Source organism: Pseudonaja textilis, chromosome 2, assembly GCF_049901715.1.
Source record: "Pseudonaja textilis isolate UNSWEBS1 chromosome 2, rPseTex1.2, whole genome shotgun sequence".
NCBI lineage: Eukaryota > Metazoa > Chordata > Lepidosauria > Squamata > Elapidae > Pseudonaja > Pseudonaja textilis.
The window spans coordinates 179,437,119-179,453,159 of NC_141991.1; the positions used below are offsets into that span (position 1 = coordinate 179,437,119).

A 16,041-nucleotide genomic window follows, 5' to 3' on the forward strand; every position below is an offset into this window, starting at 1 on the left:
AAGCCATGTACAAAGAGGCAGAGCTTTAATCACAATACCTTGTTTGATTATCTTGATTCCCCCTGTGGACATCACCAAGTCGAAAACAATATTTATAGGAAATGGATCTCCCTCATTTTCACAATACTGTAACCCTCTGAAGTCCTCCAGGCAGAGGAGGAATTTTCCAAATCACACAACAAATTGAAAGCCAAATGGAGATTTGAACCTGGGTCCAAGTTTGTTTCTTAATGGTTCCATTATACATTTTTCCCAAGTTTTCTACCTTGAATAAAGAAATATAAAAATTATCTAAACAGAGAAACTCACACATCACTGTTGGAGGTATACACACTGTAGTTTAAAGATTCAATTGCCATCCATCGCACCGGAAGCCTTCCCTAGAACAACAAAATTAACATGCTATGTGATAGGATTTCTCTAAGCACAGGATCAATTAACAAGAACAGTTTATTAGACATCCATATTCTTTGGAACTACATTCATCTTACAGGGACATGTCTGTATGACAGAGATGCATTATCTGTGCCCATCTTACAGCTGAGAGGATAATTCTTCAACATTAGAAAGATAACTTTGATTGAAGACTTGATATTACTTGCAAATTAAAGTTGTTACAGACATAGATCAGTATAGATAATAGCAATGGAATATACTCATCCTTTCTTGAAACTGTTGTGTATGATTTTATATACATGAACAATAAGCCTATGTAATACACTGTATAATTGTATTGTACTCTTTTTATTATATTGTTTTTTTTCTCTTTTTTCTTAAATAAGAAAAAGGAGAAAAAACTAGAATGGTTTCCTTAGCCTTTTTAAATAAGGGAACATCTGTTGTGTGCATACTACTGATTTTATTCATTCATGCCATTTTTAATCTGCATATTCATGGTTAAAAACAGCTCTATAATGAGGATATTATCTCTTTCCCATTGTAAACGGGATCCAGGTCTACAGTCACAGTATCCCTCATCAAACTTGTAGGGCACCTCAGAATAAGTGACAAAAGTCATCTAAAGTCCCACTACAGTTGTATGTGTGTCATAGGTAGAAAAGTGGGGGAGAGCATTGACTATGGAATTGTGACTACCTTGTTGACTTTTTTTGATGCCTGCAGTTTGTCCCTGCCCCTAATTTTCACATCAGTATAAACTTAATTATTATAAACTCTTCATCTTTGTCCTTTAAGTGTCTATATTACATCATGTCATCTAAATTCTCAATAGGAAAAATGGACTAATATCTTTCTTATGGTAACAATGAAGTTCCCAAACAAGAGAAATGTAGTTTTATGAATAATAGTGCTTCCATTCTGTCTCTGAACAGATATTCTTTCCTGAACAGGTATTCTTTGCAAGAAAAATGATGAAAGAAGTGAATGAAAGATGGGAGGGGACAAAACCAGTTCACTCAATAATTCCAGGAATTATTCTCACTTTCTAGCCTTGATAGTTTTAATCAGATGTAGGTTTCATCTAGGAAGTTTTAGCAAAATCTTTAAGTTCTAAAGACAATTTTCATTTTTTAAAATAACATTGAGGTAGACAAGGGGTGTCAAATTCAATTTCATTGAGGGCCGTATCAGGGTAATATTTGACCTTGGGCGGCCAGAATGGGCATGTCCAGGGTGAGTGTGGCCAGCTTGATGTCATTCGTGTAGGGGGCACCAGTGGTGGCCTGAACACTCTGCCAGTGAAAATGGGCTCCCGAGCTCTGTTTTCAGCTGCGACAGCCTCCTGCAACCCTGTGCCAGAGAAAACGGAGCTTGGGAGAGCTTCCTGCAGCCCTCCTGAGCTCCATTTTCACTGGCAGAGGCACTTCAGGCTGGTCCTTTGCTGTTTCCAGGATGGCACCGCAGGCCAGATCTAAGCATCCAACGGGCAGGATACAGCCTCCGGGCCTTAAGTTTGACACCCCTGAGATAGATACTTTCTGTATGAAAGATATGGTGAAAATATTCTTCTTTCCTTACCATGGTCTTTTTAACATAAACTTCTTGACCTCTAGATAAACCAAAATCAGCTATTTTTGCGACATAATTTTCTCCGACCAAAATGTTCCTTGCTGCTAGATCCCGATGGATAAACTAAAGGAAGAAAAAAAAAAAGAATTCTCATTGTAAATTTGAATCTTAGATCATATCTAATGACAACTTTTGTGTGCAAAAACAACCAGAGAAATATGCAAGATATGTTTTCTACCAGAGCAGGAGCAACAATTGTATGATTTATATTTTTAAACGATAGATACCAGCATTAATCCAAGAAATGCCAAGGTTAAGGAGCGGTATGACCTGGTTCAAATTAACCCCAGCCTATTTCAAGAGCTTTGGGAAGATGTTCACTAAATCACATGATACACCCATACTTTCAATTGGGGAACATAAACTCACCTGTTTTTGGCTCAAGTAATCCATCCCTCTGGCCACATCAGCTGCAAAGTGCAGAAGTTGCTGAGATGAAAGAGTGGAGGCGGTACTATTAGCTATGGCAAATGCTGGATCAGTTTCGAGGACCCGACTTTTTCTCAAAAAATCAAGTAAATTTCCATGGGGTGCATATTCAATAGCAAGGTAGAGATAGCCTGGTATTTAGAAGCAAAAACAAATATTGTATACAGGTAGCCCCCCACTTACAAAAGTTCCTTTAGTGACCATTCAAAGTTATAACAGCACTTACGACCGTTTTTCACACTTGCGATCTTTGTGGCATTCTCATGATCGTGTGATCAGAATTCAGACGCTTGGCAACTGATTCGTGCTTATGACCATTGCTGTGTCTCCAGGTCATGTGATCACCTTTTGCAATCTTTTTGACAAGCCAAGTTGACGGGGAAGCCAGGTTCACTGAATAACCATGTTACTAACTTAACAACTGGAGCAATTCACTTTCTTGCGGGAAGAAAGGTGGCAAAAACAGGGCAAAACTCACTTAACAAATGTCTCATTTAACCACAGAAATGTTGGGCTCCGTTGTAATTGTAAGTCAAGGACTGCCTGTCATTGCATAAAATAAATGCATAATAATTTTTTTCCCCAACATGAGAGATCCTGTCTTTTTCAACCTTGGCAGGTTTAAGATGTGTGGACTTCAACTCCCAGAATTCTCCAGCCAGTATATTGACTGGGGAATGCTGGAGATTGAACTCCACATATCTTAAAGTTGCCAAGTTTGAAAATCACTCTTCTAGAAGCATTTGTTTACCCAGATCAGTTTTCTGGTTTCTTACCCAGGCTGTCCAAACATTTTGGACTAATGCCCAACTTTCCTTGACCAAATTCTGATTATGTGCCTCTCACCCAGATCTCCCAAAGTTTTACCCAGTGGTATGAATGCAACATGGTCTTCCTAAGCTAGTAGTTATATCCAAGAAGGGGGTATGATTAGTCTACACTTCAGTTGTCCAAATTTTGGGGAGAGATACCTGGACACACATAGTAAGAAAATGAACTTGCATCAGAATGTTTTCATGCAGTATAGCTACTAGTGCAAATAATATTATTTATTTTCCGTAATATGATTTTTAAAGAAATTCACTGAAATGTACCTCGATGTTCACAGGCTCCTAAAAGGTTTATGATGTTAGGATGATGTCCAAGTTTACAAAGGACTTCCAGTTCTCCAGCAAAATCTCTGTGATCGTCTTTGGAAGCATATTCTGCAAATAATTGTTGTTTGTTTTTATTGGCTTTAGTTATTAATCTCTGCAGCACTCAATTAATACAATAGTGTTCATCTTATGAATAGCAACTGTTTTTTTATTATGTCCGGTAATAGATGTATTAATTTTTTTTTTTAAAGACAATTTTCTACAGTCATAACTGCATTGATATACTTGCCTGCTTTCTGTTTTGTAAGCTGCTGAATGAGTTTCTGCAATAGAGTAGAGCAGCCAACGCATAGTAAAAAAATATACTAAAATGTTTTTACATTGTGGAATTTTAATGTTGTAAGGCTACTTCTGCTGACTGCTGGCTGACTGCAATTTGGCAGTTCGAATCTCACCAGGCTCAAGATTGACTCAGCCTTCAATTTATTTCCGAGGTCAGTAAAATGAGGGTCCAGATTGTTGGGGGCAATATGCTGACTCTGTAAACTGCTTAGAGAGGGCTGTGAAGCAGTATATAAGTCTAAGTGCTACTGCTATTGTTATATCCCAGGCCATTTTGGGAAGGAGGAGACAGATGAATAGGTGCCAGGTACAGCATATGGTTTCTTGTGCTACAGAAGTCACTGCTTTTGGAGTAGAAAATCCTGAAAAAGTACCACTAAAATCTGCCCGAAGTATACAGTATATAACACAAGCTAAAGAATGGGCAGCTGTATTTTCACCTGTTTGTGCATATAATAGTAATTTTAAATGGAACACAACATTGTTTCGATGCCTGAAATTCTTCCATAAGGAATCACCATAAGGCACTTTTTTGTTTTGTTGTTAAGCAGTGTGTGATTCTCCTCCATGCTGCTGCGAGAGCCCAGGATAGGTTAGACTCCTCCTGATGATGTCATTAAGCTGAGTCTGTTCTTGTATATAACAGGCCAGCCCCTGGGAATGTCCCCAGCTTTGACTCAGCTTCTTTTAGTTAGTAAGCTGTGTCTCTGAAAGCACTGTGATAATTCTACCATTCAAACTCTTCAAAAGCAAATACAGCTTTAAACACAGCTCCCGGGGATCCGGGCAGCTGTGTCTAACCACAGTTGGTGAGAGTTTGCAGTTGATGTGTGCCTTGATTAATAAACTGAGGTTAAAAACAAGTAATAGTTTGTGCAAAGTCCGTGGGCCTAGCCTATGTTTTAAGTTGCTTTTGGAATCAATCAAGGAAAAAAGCACAGGTAGCAATTCCAAGTAGAAAAATGAAACACAGCAAATTCTCTTCCTGCCTTTCAAACAGCCCTCCCTTTTCTTTCTTTTAAAGAGCTTTTCGGCTCTCTTTATATGATTTTGAACATAATAGGATTCTTTCCTGAATATACATTCAAACCACAGGCTAATTCCACATCAAAAAGCCAACAGATGCATGCCCAGAGATTTTCTGCCTAGACGTTCCTTCTTGCTCTGAGATAGAGGCTCACCTTTCATCCTTTTGATAGCTGCATCCATTCGCAAGCCGTCTTTTTTAATTCGGGCTTTCAGAACTTGGCCAAAGTTGCCTTCCCCAATCACATCTTGAAATTTGATGTCGTTCCATTCCAAGACTGGGTAGATTGTAGGCTCAGTGCTATTTTTGGCTTTCCGGCTTAGAGTCAGAGTTCCTGAATTGAACTGTACGGCTGGTTCATCTCGCTGAGTAAAAATCAGACAAGCATCATGTGATGAATAGTTCAATGGATCGCTTAAAGCCGCATCAATTGAACTTCTTAGGAGATACATTTTATGTCTATGATTTTTTTTTAAAGGAAAGGTTTCCAAAAGCAGAATAGATTCAGTATTTTGTATTAATTGATTTCCCTTACTTTCAAGACACACTTAAAAAACAGATTTCCATGATTTTGTGTCATTGGCTACTGGGGTGGGATGCTACCGGTTCAGACTGGTTCGATAGAACTGGTAGCTCTGAAGAGCAGCAGACACCAAACCGGTTCGGTGCGATGAACTTTTGCTCAGCTATTTGGCCGACCTGCTCGCCTGGGCTCTTGGCGGCACAGCTGAGGTTGAAAAAGCAGGAAAGCAGAGGATTTTCAAATGCTGCGCACCCACACGCAGCGCTTGTCAGCTGTCCGGGTGGCACAGCTGATTTTTTTGTAATTGTTTTACACAGGCATGCACGCACACAGCAAAACGTACTCTGACTGAACCAGTAGTAACACCAGGTGAATCCCACCCCTGTTGGCTATGTTATACTGCAACTGGCTTCAGTGCCTGCCAGCCAGTATAAGCTATGTTATCTTAGTAACCATTGGGAAGGAGAAAAATGGAATTGCAATAAAACATCCATGGAGTTCTCAGTTAGAGAGGTGGGTCTTTGCTGAACCAAGGGGAATATGCATAGAGAGTCTATGCATTACAATAGATCTTACAGAATACAGAATAACAGAGTTGGAAGGGACCTTCAAGGTCTTCTAGTCCAACTCCCTGCTCAGGCAGGAAACCCTATACCCGTGATGGCACATCTTTGGTACGTGTGCCACAGGTGGCACGCAGAGCCATTTCTCCAGCACTCGAGCTGCAGGCAAACTTACCTCACTGCACATGTACGTACCTCACAGCTGATTTTTGGTGGGTTTGAGGCCTTTTTGGGCCTCCCAAAGGCTTGAGGAAGGCTTCTGCAGGCTTCTGCAGACTTTGCAGGCTGAAAACTAGCCCTGTTTCGTCACTTCCAGTTTTTCCGGAAGTGATGAAACGGGGCTAGTTTTCAGCCTGCAAAGTCTGCAGAAGCCTGCAGAAGCCTTCCTCAAGCCTCTGGGAGGCCGAAGAAGGCCTCAAACCCTCCAAAAATCAGCTGTGAGGTGCAGTGCAGGTAAGGGGGCAGTGATGGGTGGGTGGGGATTGCGTGCATATGCATAGGGGGCATGGGGGACATGCATTGCCTTTTGGGTGCTGGCACCTGAGCATGAGTGTGCAAGCCCGTGCACAATTTTTGGCACAGGAGCCCAAAAATTGCCCTATACTATTTCAGACAAATGGTTGTCCAATCTCTTCTTTGAAAAAGAAGCTCACAACGAGAGTACCGTGATTTAACTTCCTTCGCTAAGGGGGAAACTTGGGCCATCTCTTTGCTTCAAGTAGACAAGCATCTCCTTCTAGCACAAGGGACTCACCACCACATTTTGGAAAGCCTGGGCCATGCGCTGCTGGAAATTTGCCCGCTTCAACTGTAGCATAATTAAAAAGGCCAGTAGTATGGTCAGGCAAGTCATCCCTGCTGAGCCCAGAATAGCAATCAGCAACATTTGACCTCCTTTGGACTCACCTGAAACTGTGGGAAACAGATGGACATGAATCATTTATTGTTAAAGCATCGTGCTCAACTGAATGTGTCTTCTGAAGTGGTGCCACAGCTTATTCAACCTTTGGTTTCTTAAGTTACTAGCCAGATGATATAAATCTCCATATTACAGGCATGATACATGAGTAATTCAAGTGATATGAAAAACAATAGGATATCCTCTGAAATTAAGCCACCCTAGATCTTTTTTTTTTTTTTACATTATTCTCTCTCCTTAAGTCAAGGGTCTTCAAACTTGGCAAGTTTAAGACTTGTGGACTTCAACTCCCAGAATTCCTGAGCCAACATGACTGGAGGAGGAATTCTGGGAGTTGAAGTCCACAAGTCTTAAAGTTTGCCTTAAGTACTTTTAAGGATGCCTGGCTTATTTGACATAAATCAAAATTTCAAACATAGGCCCTAGCAGTAGGTTCACAATAACAGTGAAATATGACTTATATTTCCATTTTCAACATTTCATTTCCTTATCAGAACTTATCTACTATAATAAATTGCATGGATCTATCTGAAAAGCTTCATTCTCAGATACTGTCTATGTTGGGCCAGGGAGATGTAATCCTGTTTATTTTCTTTAGATTCTTGGGTTCCCATGACTTCTTCAGTATGAACAAACCTGCTTTGCGGGGGAGGGATTAAGTAGATCTTAATTTAAAATCTTCAGGAGAACAAAGATAATTTACAAACATTCAGTGTGGTTTTGGAGAAAAGAAGAACATTTTTCAGTTTGATTTATTCATGGGTCTGGAGAAAATAAGAAGATATCTCATATCACCTAGTTTTAAACTGATATTTTATAGATAAGATATATGATAGATATTGTAATTTAGAATATTAAATTATTACTATGCTTTTGGTACATTTTATCCATAATCCTTTAAATGAAACCAAAAAAAATCAGTACTGGTGTTATATGTATGAATGAATGCATGAATAATCTGCATTGCCTCTAAATGATTCTTGACAAGGAAGATAAAATATATATTTTAGATAGATATTTAGATGGTTAAACTTTCAAGACTGAAAAATTTCAAAGACTGAAAAACTTTGAATTCTAGATTTAAAAATGATATCTCACATTCCAGTCCACATCAAATTGCTAAGGAGAGATAGCATTTAATTCAAATTTTTGTTGTCATCTTTTGCAACATTGATAATTTGACCATTAATGTTGCAAAAAATGACAACAAAAATTTGAATTAGTATTTTTCATTTGTTAATTAAATTTTACATCACATAGATCACACAGATGATTCTGTGTGTTTCTAAATCCAGAGAATTATACAGGTAAAAGATGGAAACTAAACATTTTGAGGCCTAGTACATAAAGTAATGCAAAGTTTAATAAATAACCCGATGCTGTATTTGCAGCTTAATATCAGTATGTGTGATTGTTTTATAGTAATTTTTTTTATAAAAGCATTCTTACATTTAATATATAAAATTAAAAATAGAAAAATTAAAAATAGAAAAATAAAGAAAACAATATATGTAAATAAATAATAAATTAAAAATATGGACTAAAATAACGTGAAGGAGGAAAACAATTAAGAAATAGGTGACTTTAAAGGTCTTCAGTCAAAGAATGCTATAGTAAGGTAATATGAATTTGAGAGCCCTGGAAAAGTTTAAAATGATAAAGTAACTGTTACAGAACTATTCTGAATTTAGCACCGCTCCTGGAGCTAGGCATAGTATCAATTCAAGGCTGAATTCTTGGCTGCCTCATGTCAATTTTCACCTCAAATTAATTATCACTCTATGGGAAATAAGTGCCTGTATCCCTCTAAAATAATTTACAGATCTGTTATATTGCTTAATGTTCCTTTTTGTAATTTTATTTTATATTATTTCTGGTTATGACTTATGACTGTTTCAGGAAATACCTATTCTAGAATTAAAACCTTGTTTTCTTAGGAAAGGGATTTACACCCAAACTAATAGCAGAATGTTTGCCTTTTTAGCTTACAGACCAACAAGCACAACTTATCTCTAGGTGAAGATTTAAGACATAATCCTGTCAGAGAATGGTCTCAAGGGTTATATAGGATAGATTGCTCTCTGCGTTGACAGGGGAGGCCTATAGATGGCAAAAGAGACCTATTGCCAGAGAGCAGACTGTTGCATTACTTTGTGCAAAAGAGTTGAGCAGAAGGAATAAAATACTGTAGGAGCATTTCTTGAAGATCCTGGAAGGCTTTTTTTACCTCTACTGGATCAAACATCCCTTTTCCCTTGATGCTCGTTCAACAGAGCACGGGGAGGAATATGTCAGCCTTGGAGCCAGCATGGAAGCAATGTGAAATAAGACTTTAATAAGGCCAAACAGGGAAGAGGAGAGTGGAAAAACAATGAGATGTTACTATCACATATATCTTCTGAGCTGGCTGTGCCAGCCTAGGGATAATTGTTCCAACATACTTATACCTCTGACTCTTAAACTTTAGACTTTTTTAAAAAAAAATCCCTATTCCTTTTTTTAAAATCAAAGTCAAGCATTGTGTAATTTATAAATACAAACAGCGGTGTAGAATTTTAGTTGCCATACGCTGCCTCTGTAAACTGCTTAGAGAGAGCTGTAAAGCACTGTGAAGCGGTATATGAGTCTAAGTGCTATTCCCATTATGGATGTGGAACGGATTCTGCTTAGATTAAAGGACACTGCTTGTGTTGTGAAGCCACAACTTCCAGAAACCCTCATCATTCACCATGGTGACCAGAGTTATGTTGGAGTGTGTGAGAAGGTCATACTCCCTATTCCTGGCATGCATGATTCTCCGAACGGAGAGGGATATTTTACCCTTTTTCTCAGCAGCTCCAGTTCCATTCTGAAGGCACAGGGCTGGGGTGAAAGAGGGAAGATAACTTGGTGAAATTAAATTTCCTCCCATCCTTCAATGGGAATATCCTGCACGAAAAGAATTTTGCATTCACACCATAAACCCCAACAAATCTCAACACAAAAGAACAACAGTAAGTGGCACAAAAGCATCGTTTTCAATAATTGATGACAATTAAAAGCTGGACAAATTAAACAGTATGTTATAATTCTTCTATTATTTTTGTTAAATAACAGAGAGGAGGAAGTTGGGAAGAACCAGAGTAATCCTCATTGTTATGGTTCTGTTGTGACTGATTAGTAGTGATTTGACAACTATAATTTCACCAATGCTGTTTGTCTGAGTTTTGGTTTTTTTTTTATTTCCAGTTCAAGCTGGAAGCTGAAATAATATCTAACTTTCTTGTCGGTTTTTAATTTGATTTATCCAGGCATCAGGATCTTGCCTTTGTGTTGTGCATTTAAACCTTAGCTTCATTTTTCATGCTTCTGGTGAATTTTATTTAGTATTGAATTATTTGTTTTCAGGTAGTGTTCTCCACAATTTTCTTCACAACCACAATCAAAGGAATCTCTCTTTGTTCAGCCTTTCTGATTTTATTTTTAGCCTTTCTGATTTTATATGATTTTTTAAATTATGGTGACTTTTTAAATTACCTTTGCTATCATATTGCAACTGGCAAAGCCATGGTTTTGTCTCTGAACTTTAATATTTTGTCAAGACTCATTACAATCTTTCTCCTAAGTAGCACAAACCTATTTCACAATTTCAATCATCATCCTTGTTTTTGAGTTTGAGAAGCTAAAACCAACTACAAGTTCAATATCCCCACTTGATATTTCCATTGAGTTGCTGTTGCCCATTGCCCTATTTTTAATTTTTCTTTAACACTGAACATAAAATTGGCTTTGGCACTTATTGCTTTCACTTTCAACAAGATGTTCTTTAAGTCTTTTTTGCTTCTAGGCCGGGGTCTCCAACCTTGGCAACTTTAAGTTTTGCTGGCTGAGGAATTCTAGGAGTTGAAGTCTACAAGTCTTAAAGTTGCCAAGGTTGGAGACCCTTGTTCTAGAATCTAGGCCAATTCAATATATCTAAGATATTTTTTTATATTTCTCCCAGAGACTTTACTTCCATTTTCTGTTTCTTCTAGTCCAGCATTTTTCAGGATATGTTCTATCTGTCAGTGAAATAAATAAGGAGACATCATGCAACTTTGACACACCAATTTTCTAATTTTGAACCTTTGGTGCTCCAAATTCCATTCTAACTGTTGCTTTTTGGCTTCACACACACTGTTCAGTAGACATAGTACCCCATGTTTTGAATGTCTATCCATAATTTGTTAATCTATATATAAGGTCAAAACCCTTTTTTATAATCAATAAAGCAAAAACAGATGTCTTCTTGGAACTCCCATGTCTTTTCCATTATCCATTGGAAAGTTAAGAATACAAAGTTGGGTATTCCTGCTTCTTCTGATTCCAGCATGGACATCTATAGTTCTCCAGCCATGTATTGCTGAAGTCTGAACTATAAACTCTAGAGCATTATCCTACTAGCGTGGGATATAATTGCAGCTGTTCCTTAGCACTCCCTTTTTCGGTCATCTGGAATATAAATTGATGTTTTCCAATCCCTTGGCCACAGCAGTGCTTTCTAGACACGATTATAAAGTGCATTTAGTACTTCAGCTGCATCATCTTGTAAAATGTTAAATAGTTCTGCCAGTATTTCACCAACTTCCATAGATTGTTATAATGGTTTCTAGAACCCTGTCAACTTCATCTTTGAGAATGTACGGCTCTAGTTCAATGATTAAACTTTTACATATTCAATTAATACATGGAACATGACTGTACAGTTCTAATTTTTTATTTGTATCATTTTTGCACAGTTGTAAAGAAATTTATATTATCTCTTCTTTACATCTTCTTTCTCCAGTGCATTTTTTCCCCCTTCTTTGTCAGGAGTTTGGGATCACCTTTCATATATGTGTGTGTGTGTGTGTGTGTGTGTGTTTTCTTAAGTTTTCGCGGGTACTTACATGTATGGCATTCAGCTTTGTTCGGGTATTTTCCCACATCATTGTAGTTGTGCTTTTAAAGTTGTAGCAACGTTTCGGCAGAATCTCATCTGCCATCATGAGGCTTCTGTATAGTGTTCATCTGTGAGTCCGGCTTTTATAGTGGTTTCAGATTTAAATTTGAGGCAGCCTATTGCTGTGCCAGAATGGTTTTTTCTTCACCCTGATTGGTTGGGAGTCTTGGTCTGTGTTTATTGGTCTTGGAGTTTGCTGTGTTCTGCTTGATTGGTGTTTCTAATATCTCCTGTCTGTTTTTTGGCTCTTTTTGTCTCTTGATTGGCTGGCAACATTGTGTTACTTTATTGGAGGCCTTTAGTGCAGCTTGGCTCTGGGTAAATGGACGGCTATCATTAGTTAGGAAGCTAGGTTTCATCTGGGTGCCTGGTTGGGGTGTGTTTGAGCTGGAGGTATCAGGGGGGATCTGTCTGTGCCCAGGTGTTTGCCTGGCTTGTGGCGTGGAGATTTTTTTGTTTGTGAGTGCAGGCTTCCAAATGATTGACAGTCTGGTGGAGTCATCTCTTCTATTCATGCTTTCTGGTCTTTTTTCAATCTCTATGGCTTCTCTGATGATTCTGTGGCTGGGGTTTTCTATAGTGGCACCAAAACCCTACCCTGAAGATGGTATTTGGTTTTGTTGTACGTGGTGCAATGACAATAAAAGTAAACTAAACTAAACTAAAGTGTCAATGCCACTGAATTTCCACTTTCAGTTCTCATTTGGTTATTATTTTCAATTACATCTTATTTCAGTGCAACTCCTCGTTTCTTCTGGCTGTTCCCTGGAATGCGATGTTGTTGGGCAAACTTCCTGTTTCCTTTTGCTTCTGGACTTTCTTCAGTTATTTTCAGCATGTCAGCAGGCAGCCATTTAGCTTTCTTTTGCCTTTTTTTTTTGCATTCTGGGGGAGGGATTGCTTTAGTTCATGTTTTTGAGGTAACTTTTATTAGTCCATTTACAGGTAGTCATCGACTTACGAGCACAATGGAGCCCAAAATTGATATTGCTGAACAAGACATTCGTTAACTGAGTTTTGCCTCCTTTTGCCTCCTTGCCACAGTTGTTAAGTGAATATGGCAGTTATGTTACTTATAGGGTTGTGAAGTGAATCTGTTTTCCTCTTGCTGGTCAGAAGGCCACAAAAGGTGGATACATGATCCCAGGACACTGTAACAGTCATAAATGCTGAGTCAGTTGCCACCTTGTCTGAATTTTGATCACGTGACCAACGGTTGTGTGGAAAATGATCATAAGTCCCTTTTTTCAGTGATGTTGTAACTTTGGATATCACTAAATGAACTGTTGTAAATTGAGGACTACCTGTACTTCATTTCACCATTTCATTTGCAATTTTAGGCCTCCATCTGCTGCTCTTAGTAGATCACTTTTTGATGTTGTGTTCATAAGATAACAGAATCTCTGCTTAACCTCTACTTGTTCACTTTCTATGATTGCAGCATACACCTGAGTCACCACAATACTGGTTGATTCAAATTGAGATTATTCTATCTTCTTTGTTTGTTTGAATCCAAGCAGCTTTTTGTTAGTAATGATAGCTACTCTATTTCTTCTGTGACTTTCTTATCTGACTTGGAAGAGCTGCCGTTCCTTTGATATGACATGACCTATCAGCATCCATTTCAGTTTGTTGATTCCCAAGATGTCAATATTCGGTCTTGACATTTCGGCTTTAACATCTAGTATGCTTTGATTTACATTTCTGATATTCCACATACCAATGGTATATGTACACCTATCTTTGCAGCATTGAGCTTTCCTTTGGCCACATCAGCTACTGTTCTTTGTGGTTTAATCCAGCCACATTCATAAGCACCAATGCTAATTGTCTTGCACTTTCCCTCCGGTAATTCTTGGGATGAAGGTTCACCTCCTCTTTATTGTCCTAGTTTCTAGGCAGAATACTAGAATGAGCCGTCATGTATTTCTCCTATATATTGAATATGATTTCAGCCTTCATGAAGGATTTTCATTGGGATTTCTGAGCAATTTTCTCTGCTATTACATTACTTTTCATGGTTAAATTTTCTTTCACATCTGATCATTGCCAGCCTAATCTCTGACAAAATATTAGGAAAAGTGATCAGACATTGGATTTAGAATAAAATAATTTAAAAGTATACAGGAAACTGCTCAGAATCAGAGGTTTTGGTAGCCTTCATACAAACAAACAAGCAAGCATCTCTCTGTGTGTGTGTGCATGCATGTATGTAGGTATAATGATCAGAAGATATAACAAAATAAAAAATGTTACAGTGCTAATAACATCTAGAAAATATAGGATGTTGAATAAATGAGTGATAGCAAGAATTAGTGAAGGGTAGAATATACTGTGGCTGATATATTTACAAATAGTTAGAAGGACAAGATTAGGTTTTAAGAAGGAAGGAGATTAACAAATACTATGCCTTGAGTCAAGTGAAAGTAGTCTAAAAGTCTGAAAGTCTATGCAACATGCTTACTCTTCCTGGTGTCCTCTAAAAGGGTTGGAATTATGATTTTCAGCAATCTCATTCAGGCTGCTATACCCTGACCTGGGACCTGCATATACATTGGGTGATAATTTCCAACCATTGCACAAATTAATCATGAATTCTGGGGATTTTAGGCACTAGATACAAGTAGAGGGCAGAATAGCTACATCAACAATTTCATTTACTATAATAAAATTTATTATGAGCAAATATGCCTAGAATTTTTTAAAAAAAATTGAAGATCATTGATTCAGCAGACACTAACCTTTTGATTCTGGCAGAGTTCTCAACTTATAAAGATTATTTTCACTTTTACCAACATTATTCTGGGCTGTAATCTGAACCAAATATAGGGTGTCTGGCTCAAGACCCTTGAGGTTGTACTGGGAGATGGTGGTGTTTTTGATGGTAACATCAATTTGGTTGTACTCAGTCTTGTCAAAAATTTTATAGCTGAGGATGATGGAGGAAATGGAATGCCCTTCCACAGCTGACCAAGAGATAACAGCAGAAGAATCTGTGATGTTCATGATTTTGATATTATCAGGGGGAGGAGGAGATCCTAGTAAAGAAATAAATAAGACATGTTGTATTTCCCAGCAATCTTTGGTCCATGGAATGTCACAAAGTTCTATTTTAATATTATTTCAAACTGACTTTGAATTTCATCTGCATCACAGGTGTCAAACTCAATCGCATCACGTGACTTATCATGACATATCGCAATGTTTTTTGCCTTTATGGAGCTGGGGTGAGCATGGCCTGTGTGACTCACCTGGCCCCTGGGCCACCAGTTTGCTAGGCCTGATCTACGTGCTCAATGGTATCTTTAAAACCATGAAGCAATAAATAACTATTAATATCCTGACATCAATCACTTAAGTAACATTGAACAATGTCCTTTAATGTTGAACAATGCACTTTAGTCAATATTCCTCCCTTGAATTAAATTGGATTTGCTTCCAAGATGTGAACAGAGTTACAACCTAAATGTTATTGTGCCATTTTGTTTTTAATCAGTTGGAAATCAATCTATATTTGTAATCAATGGTCAGTTAATCAAAATTCCTTGCTGGAATTCTGGACACCCCCTGGCCGTCAGAGATCCATTAATTCTTTGTGCTAAGCTAAAACAAAGTAACCACATTATAGCTTAGAGCAGGAGTGTCCAAACTTGGCAACCTGGGTTAGAGCAATGTGTGGACCCAGCCAGTGTCAACTATGTAGCAAGGTTCTCCTTGAAGGTGTGATTACTATCATCAGAAATGTGTCTATTAATTGTAATATTAGTGTTCAGAAGAAATGATCTGGTCTTATAACTCTCTGTTATTCATTAAGCATGCATATCTTCTACCCAGGCTTGAAAATACGTTGTCAACATTTTAAGAGTCCCATTGACTTTTAATGACAGCTTCTCTCCAGTTACATCTACCCAGTCCATCAGAACAGGAAAGAAAAGTAAGCTACAGGGCCCAGGGAAGTCCATCTGGTGGGACACTGATAAAAGGCCCCTTATTTGGGGAGGCTCTCTCCCTTTGGAATATCATCCCCACAAGAGATAAGATTGGACCCCTCCTTGACACTTTCCAGAAGGTCCTGAAGACATGGTTCTGTCAGCGGGCCTGGGGACCCAAGGTTGACATCTAATCAAGTGGTTTGGTGTGATTGTGCCTGTTA

At 38.2% G+C, this 16,041-nt stretch overlaps 1 protein-coding gene across 1 annotated transcript in view; it reads right to left on the reverse strand.

The window, feature by feature from the left end:
* Positions 1 to 16,041, reverse strand: part of TEK (TEK receptor tyrosine kinase) — a 54,404-nt gene that overhangs the window by 3,643 nt on the left and 34,720 nt on the right. The window contains exons 13-19 of the mRNA XM_026713438.2: positions 14,630 to 14,926; positions 6,764 to 6,921; positions 5,078 to 5,288; positions 3,552 to 3,662; positions 2,398 to 2,588; positions 1,978 to 2,091; positions 310 to 380 (exon numbers count right to left, since the gene is read on the reverse strand). Coding sequence (XP_026569223.1) covers positions 310 to 380; positions 1,978 to 2,091; positions 2,398 to 2,588; positions 3,552 to 3,662; positions 5,078 to 5,288; positions 6,764 to 6,921; positions 14,630 to 14,926 — 1,153 coding nt within the window. The remainder of the gene's footprint in view (positions 1 to 309; positions 381 to 1,977; positions 2,092 to 2,397; positions 2,589 to 3,551; positions 3,663 to 5,077; positions 5,289 to 6,763; positions 6,922 to 14,629; positions 14,927 to 16,041) is intronic.